General features: G+C 37.4%; 1 protein-coding gene across 6 annotated transcripts in view; it reads left to right on the plus strand.

Moving 5' to 3' along the window:
• Nucleotides 1–16,246: 16,246 nt before the first annotated feature.
• CCDC66 (coiled-coil domain containing 66) overlaps nucleotides 16,247–19,853 on the plus strand; it is a 60,970-nt gene continuing 57,363 nt past the window's right edge. For 4 of the 6 annotated variants that reach the window (XM_045832358.1, XM_045832359.1, XM_045832357.1 and 1 more), the window contains exons 1-3: nucleotides 16,258–16,310; nucleotides 18,272–18,336; nucleotides 18,998–19,023. In XM_045832358.1, coding sequence (XP_045688314.1) covers nucleotides 16,300–16,310; nucleotides 18,272–18,336; nucleotides 18,998–19,023 — 102 coding nt within the window. In that variant the 5' untranslated portion in view covers nucleotides 16,258–16,299. Of the gene's footprint in view, nucleotides 16,311–18,271; nucleotides 18,337–18,997; nucleotides 19,024–19,853 lie in introns of all 6 variants that reach the window. The other 2 variants (XM_045832354.1, XM_045832355.1) reach the window with 2 other exon arrangements.

Below are 19,853 nucleotides of genomic sequence, written 5' to 3' on the forward strand. Positions count from 1 at the left end.
TGACTTTTATATGATAGATGCCTAATAAATTCACGTAGCTTATGAATAAGCTCCTTGACAATTGAAAATTAGGGTTTTTTTAAGATTTTATTTATTTCTTTTTAGAGAGAGGAGAAGGAAGGAAGGAAGAAAGAAAGGGAAAGAAAGATCAACATGTGGCTGCCTCTCATGTGCCCTCTACTGGGGATCTAGCCTATAACCCTGGCATGTGCCCTGACTGGGAATCATTCTGGTGACCCTTTGCTGCATAGTCTGGCACTCAGTCCACTGAGCCACGCTTGCCAGATGAAACTAGTTTTAAAAAGATGAACCTATGATCCTGATCAGGTGGCTCAGTTGGTTGGAACATTGTCCCATACACCAAAAGGTTGTGGGTTCAATCTGCAGTCAGGACATATATGGGAGGCAACCAATCTATGTTTCTCTCTCTGTCTCTCTGTTTCTCTGTCTCTCTCTCTCCCTTTCTTTCTTTCTAACATCAATGAACATATCCTCAGGTGAGGATTAAAAAAAGAAGATGAACCTATGGATTTGGTTCAGAAGCTAAATTTTCCTTACCAGGAACATTTTCCTTACATAGACTAGTTACCAGAGAATAGTAAGCACTAAGCAAAATGGGTAAAGGTGGTCAAAATGTATAAGCTTCCAGCTAAAAATAAATAAGTCCTGAAGATGTAATATGTAGCATAGTGATTATAGTTGATAATACTGTATTGCATATTTGAAAGTTGCTAGAACAGTAGATCATAAAATTACACATAAGAAATTGTAACTATGTGTGGTAACAGGTGTGAACTAGACTTACTGCAGTGATCATTTTGTAATAGGTGCATATGTAGAATCATTATATTGTACACCTGAAACTAAAATAATTTATACATCAATTACATCTCAAAAATAAAAAAATAGTAATATTGAGGTTATGCTCTAGAGTCAGACTAGTTTAGCTTTACCCTTATTTGCTGTCTGACCTTACTGAAGTCATGTAACTTCTCTAAGCCTTAGTTTTATCATCTGTAATACAGAGATAATTCTAGTATCTACAGTTGGGTTTTTCTTTTTTATGAATAAATTAAGGTCATACTTAGTAATATGTCTAATATATAATAAGTATCCAATAAAGGAAGCTTATTTCAATATATTACATGTGAAAAAATCAATCAGTTGGTTGTTTTGTTGTTGCGTGTTCAAGAAGAATATCATGATTAAAATTTCTGTTCATATCCAGTGATTCTTTGTAAAATGAAGTTAGGTAATTTTTTCTGTGATATAGTTTGTGTTCTAGAAAAATTAATGAAACTTTCAAAACATATACAAAATTAAACTATCACAAAGTTCTCTCCAACAGAATGCAAATTCTACAATGCTTTAATACTTTCAAGTATCTTTCAAAAGTGGCCCATTTTCAAATATTTCTAACATTGGGAGAAAAGCCCATCTGGTCAATTCTAGCTGAAGCAAGGAGTTCTCAGTTCTCCTGAGCCTTTCCTGGGGAAAGGTGGGTGGACCTGAAGGGAAGATGGCTGTGTCCCCAGCAGGGAAGGAACAAACAAGGTCTGTCACTAATTTCTTTGGGAATTAGGAGCAAATGAAGATGAACACTGCTGAGCAAAATGAGAACAAAGTGAAGTTTCAGAATAGGAGAAAGAATGAAAAAAGAAAAAGAAAAACAATCAGGGCCTAATGAAGGGCAGCATATTGGAGACATATTGCTCCAAAGGAGGGGAAGGAAAGATGTCAGGTGATGGGTGTTTTTACACATTCTGCAAAAGCGGAGAGAAAAGAGAATATATGCAGGAGGGTAACAGTGAGAGTGGAGCCTGGCAGTCCTCAAGAACACTCATCTCTGGTAATACTGTGAATATATTATCACAATAACCCGAAATGCTAAATTCTACTATTATCTCCATTTTACAGGGAAGGAAACTGAAACTCACTGAGGCCAATTAACTTCCCTCACAGGCAGTGAGGAGGAATTTGAATCTGATCCTGTTGAATTAGCGCTTGTGCTCTCCTCCATCTTGCTGGACTGCCTCTCTAGTTCTTGCTACTGGGAGGAAAGCAGCAGGTTCAAAGGAATCTGGGAAATGGGGGTGAGGGGTGCAAATGAAATGTACTTGCAAAATCTCATATCTGGAGTTTTAAAATAAAACTCGATTTAATTTAACTCTCTGTTTAATTTTTTTTAAGTCATGCAAAAAATGTAATCTTACACTATGGTAACAAAACATGAATATTCTTAAGTAATTTTATGCAAAAGGGTTTATTTGCCAAAGATAACTGGAAGTACCAGACAATTACTGAAGTCTTGTGAGAATAGGGTTGCTCAGTATCTCTTTGGAGGTAATGATTCCTATTTCAGCTTAAGAATTTGCTTTCACTTTATTAATGAGTTATTTTAATGAATTTAAAATAACTAGAAAATATGTCTCTAAATCCTGAGGAGCAGAGTAATGATATTATAATTTTACCTTTTCTATGCTAACCATTTAAAACCACAATTTTTTGGCTACAGTCATTTTATCTGTGAACATGTCTGTATGTTATTGCTGTATGAGAAACTGGACCTACACTGCCATCTGCTGTGTCAAGGTTAGGTGAAAAATCACCCACATTAACTGGGCTTAAGGAATGCAAAATATACATATGAAAAGCTTGTATAACTTTGCTTTGTGGAAAATTAGTGTAGGGAAAAATATATGCTTGCACTAGGTATTTCAAATTATATTGGAAACATAAGGAAAGATTGGGTGTGTGTGTGTGTGTTTCAAATCACATGAAAGAAATAGAAAATAATGTAACAAAACTTGTGCCCCCACCACCTATATTTAGAAAATGAATACAGTAGCTCCCTTATCTGTGGGGATTCTGTTCCAGGACCCCCCAGTGGATGCCTGAAACTGTGGGCACTATTGAACCCTATATATACTATGTTTTTTCTTATACACACATACCTATGATAAAGTTTAATTTACAAATTAGACACAGTAAGAGATTAGCAATAATAACCAACTGTAAAATAAATTAGTCAATCCGATAACTGAGGTGGCTACTAACTAGCTGACAAGGAGGTAGAGAGATAGGTGAAGGGGAAGGGGAACGTACACAATGTGTATACAGCATAGATGTGCTGGACAAAGAGATGATTCACGTCTACAGTAGAATGGAGCTGGATGGTATGAGATATCATTATGCTACTCAGAATTGTGCAAAACTTAAAACTTATGAATGGTTTATTTCTGGAATTTTCCATTTAATTTTTTTGGACTGCAACTGAAACTGTGGAAAGCAAAACGAGGATAAAGCAGGGACTACTGTATTATTAATGCCACCGATGCTCCGTGCCCCGGGCCCGTTCTCTACCCCTCTCACACCCACCCCAAGGAAATCACTCTCTAACGTCATGTTCATAACTGGGAAAGGTTTTAATAGGCAAAGGTGTACACTTAATAGGTAAATGTGTTCACCTTTTACTTCTGTGTGCTTTGGTTTACCAGTGAAGACATCTCCATGCTAACCATACTTCATCCTAAAGAATTAGCGGAGAGAGCTCTATTCTTATATTCTTGTTCCCAAAAGTATTATCCCCAACTTTAAGACTAAGCCACGTGGGCAAATTCTTTATTGTTGCTAAGTCTTAAACAATCATTGTGCTTCCCTTTCTTTGGTATGTCTAAGATAATATATGCATTATGAACTTCTGTTGTCCCATTACAGTTACACCCTTGTTACAAGAGATTTTCCCCAAACTTCAGACTCAGAGCTGCCCAGCTAACCTCTACTTAGTTGCTGCTAAATCTTACACTTATCATGGTGTACCCCTTTCTTTGGTATGTCTAAGAAAATATGTAAATTATGAACGTCTATTGTTCTATGACAGATTTAGATGTAGCATTTTTCCATTTTACATGATTCCTTTTCAAGCAGGTAGTCACTGGTTTGTAACAAGTTTAATGTATCTTTTTTGCAACAAATATTTGTTCAGAACTTGCCATGTGTCAGGCCTTGTGGGGGAATGATGAACAAGGGCAGCATGATCATGCTCCCATTGATATTATACTCTAGTGGTATGCAAAGACAACCATGTCACACAGCATATTAAATGCTGAATGGCAAGAAGTAGAGGGTGTACCCTGGAGTGGGTGAGATGAGGGAGAGAGGGCAGTAAGAGGAGCACTCCCAGGAGGATGTGACATCTTAGCAAGAATCTATAAGATGAGTTACTGAGTAAAGGGGTGCTTTGAGGAATTGCTTTCCAGTGATAAGAAATGGCTCTGGGAGGGTAGGGATTTTGCCCAAGTGGTTATTGCTTTATTCCTTGTGCTAAAACAATTCTTGGGACACAATAGGCACTCAATAAAATCTGTAGTTTAAATGGCCACATAAAGGTGGGATATACGATCCAGAATGGCTACCTTTAAAGAAGTGAAAGGAGATGAGTGTAGGGAGGTTTGGAGTGTGAGGAGCAGTGGTGAGATGTGAAATTTAAACATCAAGATGAAGCCAGTCAATGTATGAAATCCTTCAGACTTTACATCAGGATTAATGCAGTTTTGTTGTTGTTTTGTTTTGTTTTCAATAGAGTGTTTAAATTATTGAGAGATTTAAAGCAGGAGAGTGACTTTAGCAGACATGTTTTAGAAATCATTCTGGCTACGAAACAGGAGGTTGGAATATTCCTGGGGAGAGATGAGAGCAGCCCTACCTAAGGTGGACAAGTGGGAGTGGGGAGAGATTGTGGATAATGTAGAATCATATACGTACAAACTGAAAGGAACCTTAGACAGCTCCTCTGATATTTGATATGAAGAATCTGAGGTCAGAGATCATTCATTGACTTACTCCTGTGTGGTTTTCTCTCTTCTTCTTCCTCTGCTCTTTTGGTATTTCTCCTTTTTTAAAAAATTGATTTTTAGAGATAAAGAGCAACATCAAATTGAACCTGCAACCTTGGCATATCAAGATTATACTCTAACCAACTAAGCTACTCCGCCATTCAGCCAAGGCTTTCTTTCAGTATTTCTTAAGACATATTTCAGAATTGCCCAATTAAGACTATCATCGGCTTTCCAGGAGGGGAGAGAAAGATGGCGACGGGGTAGCAGGGAGCAGATTCCACTTCCTCCTACACACAGGGGAAAAAACCTAGCTGATCTACAGAGGAACAGAGCAAACAGCAAACAGTACCCCAGCATATGAGGCATATGAGAGACTGAAAATTGTAGTGGACACTGAAAGGCCAGATGGTAAGGAGGGTACTTCAGGCCAATAAGGTCCCAGGGACCAGGTCCGGAACCAGGAGAGCTGCAGCCCAAGCCCAGTGCCCGCCGCCAGGCCTGCCGCAGAGTCCTTGGTAGAGAGCCAGGTCAACTGCTCCCTCCCTCCCTGGCCAATCAAGGTTTAAAAAGCACTGGGAGAGACCTGGTTGCTTGAAGTGGCAGAGAAGGGATCACCCGCAGAGTCTGTGGACATCGGCTTAAGAGAGTTGAGAGTTGCGCAGTGAGGAGCACTGCCTCGGATAATCACTGGTTTGGCTGGAGAATTGGGCTGCACGGAACCGCAGGCTTGAGTGGGAGCAACTTCCCAAGAAGAAGAACTGTTTGGGCAATACTCCGGCATCAGCCGCTCAGCCTCCTCCCCAACCAGCAGAGCAGCAATCCGAAGGTGGCAGGGAAGTTTGGCGGAAAGCCCTTCGCACCTTCATACCATTAGGAAGGGTGTGCACCCAAGCCCGTCGCACAGAGACAGCCTGACGGAGGAACGAGCAAGCACGCACTGCACCCCAGTTCATAGCAGTAACCTCCGGCGGGAAAGAGCACTCTCAGGAAGACCTGGGTCTGACATCCAAGGCCCTGGGGAGAGGTGTCAGACTAGCTCTGGAGAGAGTGGGCACAAGACTGGATGAGTGGAGAACGGGAAGGGACAAAAGCCATGCCAATCGCCCCTCAGCCAGCAAGACCAGAAAAACCGGTTTGCAGTTTGGCAAGTTTGAAAACAACCAGAGGTGTTTTTCTTTTCTTTCTTTTTTTTTAGAAATTTTTTAAAATTTTTATTATTGTTTTATATTTCAATACCTTCTTCCTCTCTTTCCTTCCTTTCCAATTTTATCTCTTCTTCCCCCCTTCTTCTACGTTTTTTTTTTTTTTGAATACCCACAAGTGAGACAAAAAGGAAGAAAAAAAAAACCTGGAACTGTGAAAAGACCAGAGTTGGACTTAAAGAGGGGCAACCTAACAGTTGAGACAGTGGGACAAAATTCACTTTGCTATTACAGAGAACCTGCAAGTTATCGCATATTTGCATTTTTTTTCATTATTCCTACATCTTTTATTTTAATAGTATTTTTGTACTCCTCTTTTTTCTGTGTAGTCTTCTTTGTTTGGCTGGTTATATTCTATCATTTGACAGGTTTCCCCTGTTCTCTCTGACATAGTGTATTGCTAATTTACTGTCCTTCACGTCACTTGTGTTCCTTTAGCACACTACTCAAGGTCCTATACTCCCTGTTCTTGTTATTCAGACCACATAGATTCTGTCATATGATTGTTGCTCTAATATTATAGTAAATAACAGCTGTTTCATACAATTGTAAATACTTAACAACACTCCTCTTGGATCTTTGCACAATTCATGGTTTCTTGAACTCTATTACTGTACTGGTTAACTCTATTCTCTCACACACTACACCTATTTACTATTCTTTACTCTCAACCTACCTCAAAATCTGAACTCCCACGACCTCACTACTTTCTAGATCCAACTCACAATCCTCCCCTCCTTAACAACAAGAGTCTTATCTACTTTCCATCCTTTCTAAATAGTGGCTAGCCAAAATAAACCAATAACAACAAATGAAATTGAAGCAGTAATCAAAAAACTCCCAACACACAAAAACCCTGGACTGGATGGTTTCACAGGAGAATTCTACAAAGCATTTAAGAAAGAGCTAACCCCTATCCTTCACAGACTATTCCAAAAAATCCAAAATGATGGAAGACTCCCAAACTCCTTTTATGAAGCCAGCATCATCCTAATCCCAAAACCAGATAAAGACACAACAAAGAAAGAAAACTTCAGGCCAATATCACTGATGAATATAGACGCTAAAGTTCTCAACAAAATATTGGCAAATCACATCCAACAATACATTGAAAAGATCATACACCATGTCCAAGTGGGATTCATTCCAGGGATGCAAGGATGGTTCAATATTCACAAATCAGTAAATGTAATACATCACATAAACAAGAGCAAAGACAAAAATTACATGATCATATCAATAGATGCAGAAAAAGCATTTGATAAGGTACAGTACCCATTTATGATAAAAAAAATACTCAGCAAAGCAGGAATAGAGGGAGCATTCCTCAACATAATAAAGGCCATATATGAGAGACCTACAGCCAACATCATACTCAATGGGCAAAAACTAAAATCTTTTCCATTAAGATCAGGAACAAGACAAGGTTGTCCACTTTTACCACTTCTATTCAACAAAGTATTGGAAGTTTTAGCCACAGTGATCAGACAAGAAAAGGAAATAAAAGGCATTCACATCGGAAAGGAGGAAACAAAACTGTCATTGTTTGCAGATGACATGATAGTGTACCTAGAAAATCCTATAGACTCGGCCAAAAAACTGCTTGACTTAATAAATGAATTTGGCAAAACAGCAGGATACAAAGTCAATATCCAGAAATCAAAGGCATTTTTGTATACCAACAATGAAACAGCAGAAGCAAAAATCAAGAAAAAAATCCATTTAATATAGCAAAAAGAAAAATAAAATACCTAGGAATAAACCTAACCAAGGAGCTAAAAGACCTGTATCCAGAACACTACACAACACTGAAGAAAGAAATCAAGGAAGACACAAACAAATGGAAACATACACCATGTTCATGGATTGGAGGAGTTAACATCATCAAAATGTCCATACTACCCAAAGCAATTTACAGATTCAATGCAATACCTATTAAAGTACCAATGACATATTTCACAGACATAGAACAAACACTTCAAAATTTTATATGGAACCATAAAGAACCTCGAATAGCTGCAGTAATTTGGAGAAAGAAGAACAAAATAGGAGGGATCACAATACCTGATATCAAACTCTATTACAAAGCCACTGTAATCAAAACAGTCTGGTACTGACATAAAAACAGGTACATGGACCAATGGAATTGAACAGAGAGCCCAGAAATAAACCCAAGTCTCTCTGGTCAATTAATATTCAACAAAAGGGGCAACAACATAAAATGGAGTAAAAATTGCCTCTTCAACAAATGGTGTTGGGAGAACTGGACAGCTACATGCAAAAAAATGAAACTCAAGCACCAACTTACACCATACACAAAAATAAATTCAAGGTGGATAAAAGATTTAAATATAAACTGTAACACCATTAAAGTCCTAGAGGAGAACATACGCAGCAACATTTTTATTGATATGTCCCCTAGAATAAGGGACATAAAGGAAAGAATAAACAAATGGGATCTCATCAAAATAAAAAGTTTCTGCATGGCTAAAGAAATCGGTATTAAGATAAAAAGGAACCAACAGTATGAGAAAATTTTCCAATGATACCTCAGACAAGGGTTTAATCTCCAAAATATACAAAGAACTTACACAATTCCACTCTAAGAAGACAAGCAACCCAATTAAAATGGGCAAGGGACTTAAACAGACACTTCTCCAAGGAGGACATACAGAGGATCCAGAAACACATGAAAAGATGCTCAATATCACTAGCTATCAGAGAGATGCAAATTAAAACCACAATGAGATACCACTTCACACCAGTCAGAATGGCCATCATAAACAAAGCAACAAATAACAAGTGTTGGAGAGGTTGTGGAGAAAAGGGGACCCTAGTGCACTGGTGGTAGGACTACAGACTGGTACAACCCTATGGAAAACAATATGGAATTTTCTCAGAAAACTAAAAATGGATCTGCCTTTTGACCCTGCAATTCCACTGCTGGGACTATATCCTAAGAACACTGAAACACCAATCCAAAAGAACCTATGCAGCCCAATGTTCATAGCAGCACAATTTACAATAGCCAAGTGTTGGAAGCAACCTAGGTGCCCATCAGCAAATGAATGAATCAAAAAACTATGGTCCATTTACACAATGGAATTCTATGCAGCAGAAAGAAAGAAGGAGCTCCTGCCCTTTGCAACAGCATGGATGGAACCGGAAAGCATTATGCTAAGCAAAATAAGCCAAGTGGTGAAAGACAAATACCATATGATCTCACCTTTAACAGGAACCTAATCAACAAAACAAAGAAACAAGCAAACTATAACCAAATACATTGAAATAGAGAACAGGCTGACAGTGTTCAGAGGGGAGAAGGGAGGGAATTTCAGGGGAATTTCAGGGGAAAAGGAGAAGGGTTTACAGGAAAAAGTATAAAGGACACATGGACAAAAACTAGGGGCAGGTGAAAATGGGAGGGAGGTAAGGAGAGCTGGGTGGGTGGGCTGGGGTGGGAGTAAAAGATAAAAAATTGTACTTGAACGATAATTAAAATAAATTTTTTTAAAAAAGACTATCATCTCTTCACACCTGAACAATTTACTTAATTTAGTTTTGCTTTTTGTCTAATATATGAGTCTTTTGGTTTGTGTCATTTGCTACTCCAGACAGAGAAGACTGCTAATTAACTTGCTCTGCAGAGCAGCACTCACCAATAAATCACAAACACTGCTGGACACTGATGGTGTGTAAAGGAAAAGCAAATTCCTCAAATGGGGTATGCAGGAAGGTCCTCCCAGTTATGTATTTCTGAAAAGGTCTTTGAACAGCTTCAAGCAAAGTGGCAGAAATCAGCCTAGGATACAACTTTCCAAGGCAGAGTTTTAATTATTTTGCATTATATAAAAGTGAGTTTGCCAAAGTCCTGCTAGAAAGAAAAGTGTAGAAGTCAACAGTGGGGTCCTTAGGCATTGACTGTGAAAAAGAGTTCTAGGTACTCCTGAGAGCAACAGGCTTCACAGTTACAGTTCTGAAGCCACTTGTTTTCACCTTTAATCAAACAACCCTGGACTAATTGTAGATGCTTGATATACACAATATAATATAAATATAAATCTAGTATAATTATATATAATTATAATTTATATAATTATATAAATATAAATCCAATATAATTCTAATATAAATCCAGCCTGAATGCATTGCCATACCATCATTCAGAAATTTGACAGGACTGCCTATGAGGATATAAAGGGCTGAAAGATCCTAGTAGTGGGGCCTCTCCTTGCAAACTCTGTAAAAACTGAGTGAATGTATTCAAAATCATTAGTCATAAGGGAAATGCAGATTAAAATCACAATGAGATGCTATTGCACACCCACTAGAATGGTTTAAATTAAAAACTGACAATACCAAATGTTGGTAAAGATGTGAAGCTACTGACTAGACCCCTCATCCTCATACATTCAGAGCATTCAAAGTGTGGAATAATGAAAATTTTGGGAGAAACAGTCTGGTAGTTTCTCACAAAAATGTTAAAGTATCTGCCTTGTGATTCAGCAATTAATTCCCTTCTTAAGTATTTTCCCATGAGAAATGAAAACATATGTCTACAAAGAGACTTGTGTAAAAGTGTTTAGAGGAGCTTTTTTTTTCTAATAACCCTAAACTAGAAATGATTCAACTAGTCAACAGATTGTCACACATTCATACAATAGAACACTACTCAGCAACATGACAAAACATACTCCTGTACTTGCAAAACATGGTATACTCACAAATATTATGCTAAGTGAAAGAGGCCAGACTTGCATGGTTCAATTTAAGTGACATTTTAGAACAGGCTAAAGTAATCTATAGTGATAGAAATCAGAACAGTAATTGCCTATAGAAAGGGATGGGGATTCATAGAAGGGATTACAAGAGAACTTGGCGGGGGTGTCATGGAAATGTTCTATATCGTGATTGAAGTGATATTTAAATGAGTGTATAAATTTATGAAAACTCTTTGAATTGTATGCTTAAGATCTGTGCATTTTACTATATGTAATTTATTTTTATTTTTAATAATTATTTTATCCTCACTCATGGACATTTTTTTCCAATACTTTTAGAGAGAGAGGAAAGAGAGAGAGAAACATCAATGTGAGAGAAAAACATTGATTGGTTGCCTCCCATGCGCAGACCAGTGATCGCATGTGGCCAGACAGGGATCAGACCACAACCCAGGTATGTAGCCTGACCAGGAATTGAACCTACACTGGCCAGGGCACTATATGGATTTTTTTAAAGTCAGTTTTTATTAAGAATATAAATTGATTATACAAATAGCATATTATAATGAGTGCTGTTGAACAAATAACTTTAAAATGGGCACCAACATATAAAAACATCTGAAATACATAATCTTCTCAGGCAGAATATGCTATATTAATACCTGTAAATCAATTAGTATTCAATGTCCATCAGATCATACATAGAATGAGCTTCACTATTATGATGTAACTCTTTGTTAAGAAACTATTCCATTGGTATTAAATTCATTGCATTAATAAAAGCCTTGGTAGATCAAAAATATAATTCTTCAGTTGTCAACTTTTTGGCTTAGCTCAAATTCATACTTGATGTCTTTTCTGTAAAAATGGATCTGGGCCCTTTAAATATTTTTCCTTTGCAGCTGACAGGATGTCAAGCCTTCTCAGTAGAGAGAGCTAGAGAGACACTGTAGGAAGACAGTCGTGTTCCTAACTCCATTGTGCTTACTTGGCAGGCTCCTCAGGATCCAGCTGCTCAGCAAAAGAGACTTCCCCCAGTTCCCAGCTTCTGCAGCAAGGGCAGCCTCTTCAAGGTCCAGCCCTCAGCAGACAAGGCTTCCCGAGTACTCAACTATTATAGAGCACAGCGGTCAGCGGCAGGCAGCCACCAGCAGTTCCCCAAAACAATCCCCTCTGGCAGTTTTGTAGTGGAATGCTCTTGGTAAGACACCTCCTTGAATAGACTCCTCCAGTAAGAGGCACAAGTTTCCAGTAAGGCCTGGATCTCAGTCCTGGGGAACAGAGGGGCTCTCCCTTCGGTGCTCTATCTAAACTACTCCTTATATCTTTTATTCCTATATTTTTTAAAGTTCTCTTTATTTCTTACTAGCCAATCTCTCATTATGCCAATCCCCTGTTACGGTTAACAGTTCTTATCTTAAACTTTTAAATTTTGCCTGTTTCAAATTATAGTGTGACTTCTTTCTCCTGATTGGACCCAGGCTGATGCAAACCCCCAGAAGCAAAACCAAAAACAAAACACACAATTTTAATGTAAGGCTACTTTCTTGGACACTTGATGAAAGCAGTAGTTTCCATGACAAAAAAATGTTTACTCATACAGAGAAGAAATACACACAGTATTTAAAGAAGAAATGATTTACACATTTGGGATTTAGATGGCTAAGAAAAATGAAAGCATATGAAGAGATTGTTCTTATACTTTTTTACTGATATAAACAGCTCAATTAATCATAATTATGCCTGTTTACTTTGTGATGAGCAAGACACATACATTTTTTATCTTAGGAGTGCCTTGCACTGCCCTTAAAATTGACTTAAATGATGAAGTCAGAGAGTCACAGACAACCAAATGAGTTACAAGCTCTCTTCCCTTCTTCAATGAAAACATTTCAAAACTTACTGTCATTTTTTAAAGGAAATATTTCTTTTTGAGATCTCTCTCTCCCTCCCTTTCTCTCTCTCTCATTCTCTCTGTCTCTACACATACACACACACACACACACACACACACACACAGGGTTCTCTGTTTCTCTAGAGAAGATTAACACACAGGGATTCAAACAGGTACTTGTACATCACCATTCACTGCAGCATTATTTACAAGAGCTAAAACATGGGAACAACCCAAGTGCCCATCAACAGAAGAATGGATACACCAATAGGTACACCTATTGGTTGGTCAAAAAATTCCTGTGGCTTTTTCCATAAAATAAAAGGCACGTTTTTCATTTTCACCAATAACTTTATTGATTTGGATATTTTGAGTATAATAGCTATCTCCCATGTGGTATAATGATTGTTCTCAATTAATGTCTCAATTTCATAGCTATCAATTTCAACTGATCTACCAGACAGTGGAGCATCATCCAGTGGGAAATCTCTAGCACAAAACTTCTCAAGCCCCTTTTGACCCATTCAAACCAGTCACAGCACCTTCTCCATACACTGCATGACTCTTTTTTGTGTGTGTTTCAGTTATGTTTTTCCTTTCTTGAAATAATAAAGCATAATATGTTGAAAATGTTGCTTATTTTCTTCTATTGCAAGAGATACTCAATTCTTCTTGCCAAAGCAGTAAAAAATTACAGATCAGCAAGTCTATTAGTCTGCAAGCAAAGTTTATTAGTGATACATCTTCATGGAAGAGAATGGGCCTTGCTGAGGTGGGGGAGAAGGGCATAGGGCATAGGTAAAATCAAGGCAAGGGTGACAAAAAGCATCAGGTCCTTTGTCCTGAGGACTTACATAGTTGGCAGTATGAAGTGAGTTACATATTGATTGGTGGGTAAAGGTGGTGCCAGCTTCCCCAGGATTATGTGGCTCCCTAAATGTAAGTATGTGTGGAGGGTTGTTAAAACAGATTCTTATCTTGCTCCAGACCAAGTTTGTTCATCTTGTAAAACAAAGAAATGACAGAAGTCAGTTAATGAAAGTTGAGGCAGTTACCCAAAGTTATTTGTGTACTCTTTCTGTAAGCACCAGGGACCCCCTCATTAAACAGATAGTGACAAGAGGTAGGCAATTGCTCAAGGCTGTTTTATGGGCTTCTTCTTTGGGCACTGTGGACCATTTCCTCTTCCCCTTCTAGACCATGGGATGAATACACAGTTTTAAAGGCTTTTTATCCCAGATAGTGGAAATGATACATAAGAACGTCAAGGGCTCCCCTACTCCTGTGCTATCATGGAGTTTCTTGTGATGTTTGGAACACTTGTCAATATTATGGGACCAGGCTGAGGACTGCTGAGTTAGTGGGTGAGACATGCTTCTCTCTTCCTCCCTGCCTTAGTTGACTATCTATCCTACCAAACACTTCCATCTTCAACATTAAAATGGCTATACAAACATTCACCAATTTAATGTATTTTTAATGCATGCTGATATGACAGCTGTCATAATACAATCTAACAAAATTGTTTCAAATAAAATTAAAGACAACTAAGTGCTACTAGAGCCACCTTAGGGAAAAACCAAATGAACTTTTTGGCCAACCCAATATATATATATATATATATATATATAATGGAATATTATTTGGCAATAAAAAGGAATGAAGTTCTGATATATCCTACAACAGGGATGAATGTAAACATTATACTAAATGAAAGAAGCCAGACATCAAAGGAAAAATATTATATGATTTTACTTATATGAAACATCTAGAATAAACTATAGATATTTCTTTAGTAAAAAATAAAAGATGTAAAGGTTAAGCATTTATTATTAAATATACCATGTTTTCCTGGAGAGAGAGGGAGATAGTGGCAGAGGGAGATGAAAGGATCCTTAACAGTCAAAGACAATGTGTAATCCTCTATTGGCTCTTGCTTTCTAAATAAAAAGCTATAAGATATTCTTAGGATCAGTGGGAAAGTTAAATAGTAGTGAAACATAAATAGGGACAGAACATTTGATGTTATCATAAAATTACTAACTTTCTTAGGTGTAATAATGCTATTGTTATGTAGAAGAATGTCTTATTCTTAGGAGATACATGCTTTAATGTTTAAAGATGATGTGTTATAATGTCTACAACTTACTTGCAAATAGTGATGCCAAAAAAGATTGTATGTGTGTTGGGGGTGTATGGGTGTGCCTTCCTGCTCCTGTGTAGCAAGGGAGAGGAAGAGAGAGAAAGCAAATGTAGCAAAACATTAACAGTTGTCAAATCTAGATAGAGAATATACAGGTATTCATTGTACTATTCTGTCATGTTTGTTTATTTAAACACTTTTATAATAAGTTAGAAACAAAATAAAAATTTTAAAGTCACATCACTTTACTTCCCAGAAATATTCCTGTTAACATGTTGCTTTAAATCCTTTTAACCTTTTTTTCTATGCATAGTTAAGTATTCCTTAAAAACAACAACAACAACATGGGGTCAAATGTACATTGGTACCTCTTCATTTATTGTCAAGTAAGTTAACAAATGTTTATTTAAAGCATATCCTCAACTAGCCAGGTACACAGTGAATTTTAAAAGATCTCTGAGTTTTCACTGAATGTACCAAGAGAATTGCACCTTATTACAACCATAGTTTGTAAAAAATCATGTAAAAGAAGATAGATTAGAAAACTGTGAACTTTTAGTAACTGCATTGTAATCCAGGGGCATCCTCATGAAATATAGTTCAGTTGTTGTTGGCATTTTTTATTTTTGCTGTTCATTCATTGCAGAAATATTTGCTGTCTATACTGCTCAGTGCTTTGTGCTGTGGCTATAGTGTTGTCTGCCTCTCTGAAGCTCACTCTGACACAGGATCTTACTGAAAGGACAGTCACCATGGGTTCCTAATTTACCCACCAGTGGGTTCCAGAGGAGTTTAAATTGAGATTTGAAGGATGAATAGGAGTTAGATTCGCATAACACTAGATTGGATCATGGTCTAGGGTTAAATTGCTTGATAGTCTGTGACCTTGGGCGAGTTATTTAACTTCTCTCTGCCTCAAGAATAATGTTGTAAAACTTAAATAATAGACATAAGGCACTTAATCCATGTCTGGCACGTAAGAGCTAAATTTATTGAGCACTTGTAGTTGTTGCTGCTATTTAAAAAGAGCTACTATGTGGTAGGCTTCGTGCTGAGGTCACAACAAGAAATAAGACATAACCTGTACCCTCCCTATTAGTTTCTTCCCAGTAGCTCTCTATTTTATAGTAAAATAAGCCTCTCTTCTGAATATAAAATGTAGAAAATGTAAATGTCTTAAAAACATTTTTTTGTTTTCACTATTTTTGCCACCTCCACGTGAGTTGAGACACTTTACTGAAGGCGTCAACTCTGGGGGCATAAATTCCCAGGAACAGAGGTCTCTACCATCCAAATGTCCAACCAGCAACATCAAGCTTGGTGGAAAAAGCCTGTCACCTCTGCAGCCCCAGGACCTCACCCATTAACAAACCCAGCTCTGATTGGTCCTTTCTCCTACCTAGCCGGCACTCGCTATCCAATCGGCATAAAGCTTGTTGATCCACGGCGGCAACCGACGCACACAAGGGGCTTGAGAGTCCTGAGAGAGCGGGGTCAGGCCATGAACTTGGGGTAAGCTGGAACGTGAAAGGTGGGCGTCACCGGAGAGGGGGTGAGGCTGAGTCTGCCCTGGGTTATGTTTCGCCAAGAACCTTCCGGGCCTACGGCGCTCGAAGTGGCAGTATCAGGCACCCCGAGGTGGAGGAGGCAAGGGCTGGGTCGGCTTTACCACCCACCACTGCCCTCGGTTTTCCACTTCATTACCAGAATTAAAACTGGCGTTACCTCCTTCCCGCCCCCTCTTTTACCTCTGGGTGGAGAGGGAGGGAAAGCGTGGAGGACTGAAGATAAAGGGGGAGGGCAGGTGGAGAGATGAAGCTTAGTGGTATTGCAGGGGGGAAATCGTGGCCCAGGCCCCTGGCTCTTAGCGACCCTGTCCTTTGGAATCTTCAATGTCCCGGCTCCTAGAGGAGTTTAATGTCTGCGGTGCGGGGAACCGAGGCTTCCCAGGGAATCCCTGTATTACCAGTGTGGGCACATTACTGGCCCTCATTCAGTAGTGGTTGAGTAAATGAAAAGGATTCTTGCCTGGTTTTCATTATGGATATATTTAATATTTTAAGATGATGATGCCCTCCCTGGCTGGTGTGGTTCAGTGGATTGAGCGCTGGTCAAGGGTCGGTGGTTCGGTTCCCAGTCAGGGCATATGCCAGGTTTGCGGGCCAGGTCCCTTGTAGGGGGCGCTTGGGGTGAGGTGGGAGACAACCACACATTAATGTTTCTCTCCGTCTCTTTCTCCCTTCCTTCTCCTCCCTAAAAATAAATAAATAAAATCTTTTTTAAAAAGATGATGAAGCCCTGGCTGGCGTACCTCAGTGGATTGAGCCCGAACTGGGAACCAAAGTGTCCCAGGTTCGATTCCCAGCCAGGGTACATGCCTGGGTTGCAGGCCATAACCCCCAGCAACCGCACATTGATGTTTCTCTATCTCCCTCCCTTCCCCTCTAAAAATAAACAAATAAAATCTTTAAAAAAAAAAAAGATGATGAAAAGTCACCAAACTCAGACTACTGCACATCCTTTAGCAACTAGATTTTATGTTTTGGAGTTTGGGGATAGAAAAATAAGAGTCGGCCCTGAAGAAATTTACAGTGCAGTCCCTTAAGACCCATTTATTCCCCAGTGTTTTATCTTAGTAAATACATTGAGGTAATTTGATTTCCCTTACTTTAGCAAAACCTCGTATTTCGTGTTCCTAATCAGACCTTCCCCAACCTCTCTTCTTGGCCCGCTGGATTTAATTTTGTCTTCTGGAAGTCACTTTTGTCCCACCTTAAAAATAACATTAGTTGACTTTGTAGATTATTTTTGTTTTTAGAGGAGTTTTTATTAGGACCATAACAGATGTACAAGTTTATTAGCAGTGTCTGTTACTTTGTGCTCCTTGATTTGACATGCACAAATAAAAAGTATAGCAGCTGTAGTATATGTAAATTTGTTGTAGTAGCAGAAGTGTCAATAAATGTGAATATGTATTAGTTGAAATATTCAAAATAGAATGGAACTCTATTTGTGAACAATCCTGGTGGCAATGTTATAGCTCATTTTCAGATAATGCTCTAGCATGCTATAAAATGTGTTAGTAATGAGATCATTGTAAAATTGATAAATTGTAGGTAGATATGTTTTGCACCTTTAACTTAAGTGAGGAGTATTGGTAACAGCATTATTTTTTCCAGTCTACAACTTAAATGATAGTGTAATAATTAATTAATTTGTTGCTTACCAGTAACAAATAAAGTTTCAGGTTAAAGATAACAAATTTTTTGTGCTATTGGAAAGTTTCAAGAATGTTCTCTCTGTAGTTTCTACTTTTATGTTGAATTGAAAAATGTTTTTAATTATAAGAATGGTTTAGTATTTACAAGATTCCTGTATAATTTTAAAAGAACAGATTTATTTTCTAGGTTCAAGTGAGCATTTTCGGCTATTTAAAATGTTGCTGTTTCTTACGACTTTCTTTTATTTTGCAGAGATGGTTTAAAGCTAGAAACTGAATTATTAGATGGAAAAACCAAGCTAATATTATCTCCATATGGTATGCTGTGTTACTGGAATCTAAAATGTTAACTTTTTAAATTCCTACATAAAATGTGTACTAGTTTAACAGACTTTTTGCTTATGATAGAGTGATATTTAAATGGCACTTTGAAAAAAGCTCTTTACCCTAACTTCCTCAAATTTATTTTTACCAGTGATTATATCACTGCTTACCACTGTCAGTATTCATAAAATTTAGTGTTCCGATATATGTCATGTGTTATATATCTCTTTATTATATTTGCATATAACAACCTTACTGCCTAATGAATACTCTAGGTGAAAATATAATTATGTTCTGTACATGTAAGAATGCGTTGTTTGAGAAATTAAATTTATAGTAAGACTACAGTTGCTCAAGTCATTTTTAGTATTACTTTTATTTTATTATTTTAGAATTAGTTTTAAAACTCGGAGTAAAATTGCTAGTCTTCTCATTCACATTATTTTCTTTGTCCCTGATCCCTTTATCATTTTACCTTGGAAAATAAACAAAAATGAAATAGAAATACTTGATCCATACTGTAAAACAACACTTAACACTTTGGGGGTTAATATTTCTACTTAATATCTTAAACATGCTGATTTTAAAAGTTTTTTTGTAACTGCTTTAGTATATTTTCAGTTGATAGCTTAGTAATTTTTTTTTTCTTTTGTAGAATGTAAATCAAAAATTTCTGTGAAGGTAAGCCAAATAAATGACTTTGACCTGACCTATTTTCAAATATAAAATATGGTTTTCTTTACAGTGATTTGAAAGTAATTTGTGTCAAAATATTATAAGGGGTTAGGAGTGTTGGTGAGTAGTTATTGTTCCCTTGCTTTCAGCTGGTCCTTTCACAGAAATGGAATCATAATATTTCCGTTGTAAAAACCTTTTAGAACCCTTCTCTCTAGATCAGTGCTGTCTAATAAAGCTTATACAATAATAGGAATTTTCTAAAATTAGTGCTATCCAATATTGTAGCCAGCCACTAGTCACATGTGGTTATGAGCATTTAAAATGTGGCTAGTGTGACCAAGGAGTGAATTATTAATTTTATTTAATTTTAAATTTAAATTCAATAGCTACTGTAATGGACAGTGCAGTTCACAAGATGTTTAAAAATAGATATTCAGATTTTAAAACAAAAATATTTTTCTGTTCCTTCTCATTTCATTTTTTTTAAATTTTAGTTTTAAATTACAGTTGACATTCAGTATTGTCTTATATTAGTTTTAGGTAATTAAACAATCATAAACTTCACAAAGTGTTACCCCTAATATTTTTCAGTACCCACCTGGCACCATACATAGGTATTACAATATTATTGACTATGTTCCCTATGCTGTACTTTATATCCCCAGAGTCATGCCATTTTTCCTCACCAAAAGGGTGTAATTTGATTCACAAGTTCCTACATGCATTTAACATTCTCCTTTAAGAGATCACACCTGAACTTTATGAAAATTTTCCTTTTAAGTTCTTTCTTTTCATTTTTTTTAAAGGAAATTTACTGAATACCTACTCTATTC

Source organism: Phyllostomus hastatus, unplaced genomic scaffold (genome assembly GCF_019186645.2).
Source record: "Phyllostomus hastatus isolate PE091 unplaced genomic scaffold, TTU_PhHast_1.1 phas_contig_16, whole genome shotgun sequence".
In the NCBI taxonomy this organism is placed as follows: Eukaryota; Metazoa; Chordata; class Mammalia; order Chiroptera; family Phyllostomidae; genus Phyllostomus; species Phyllostomus hastatus.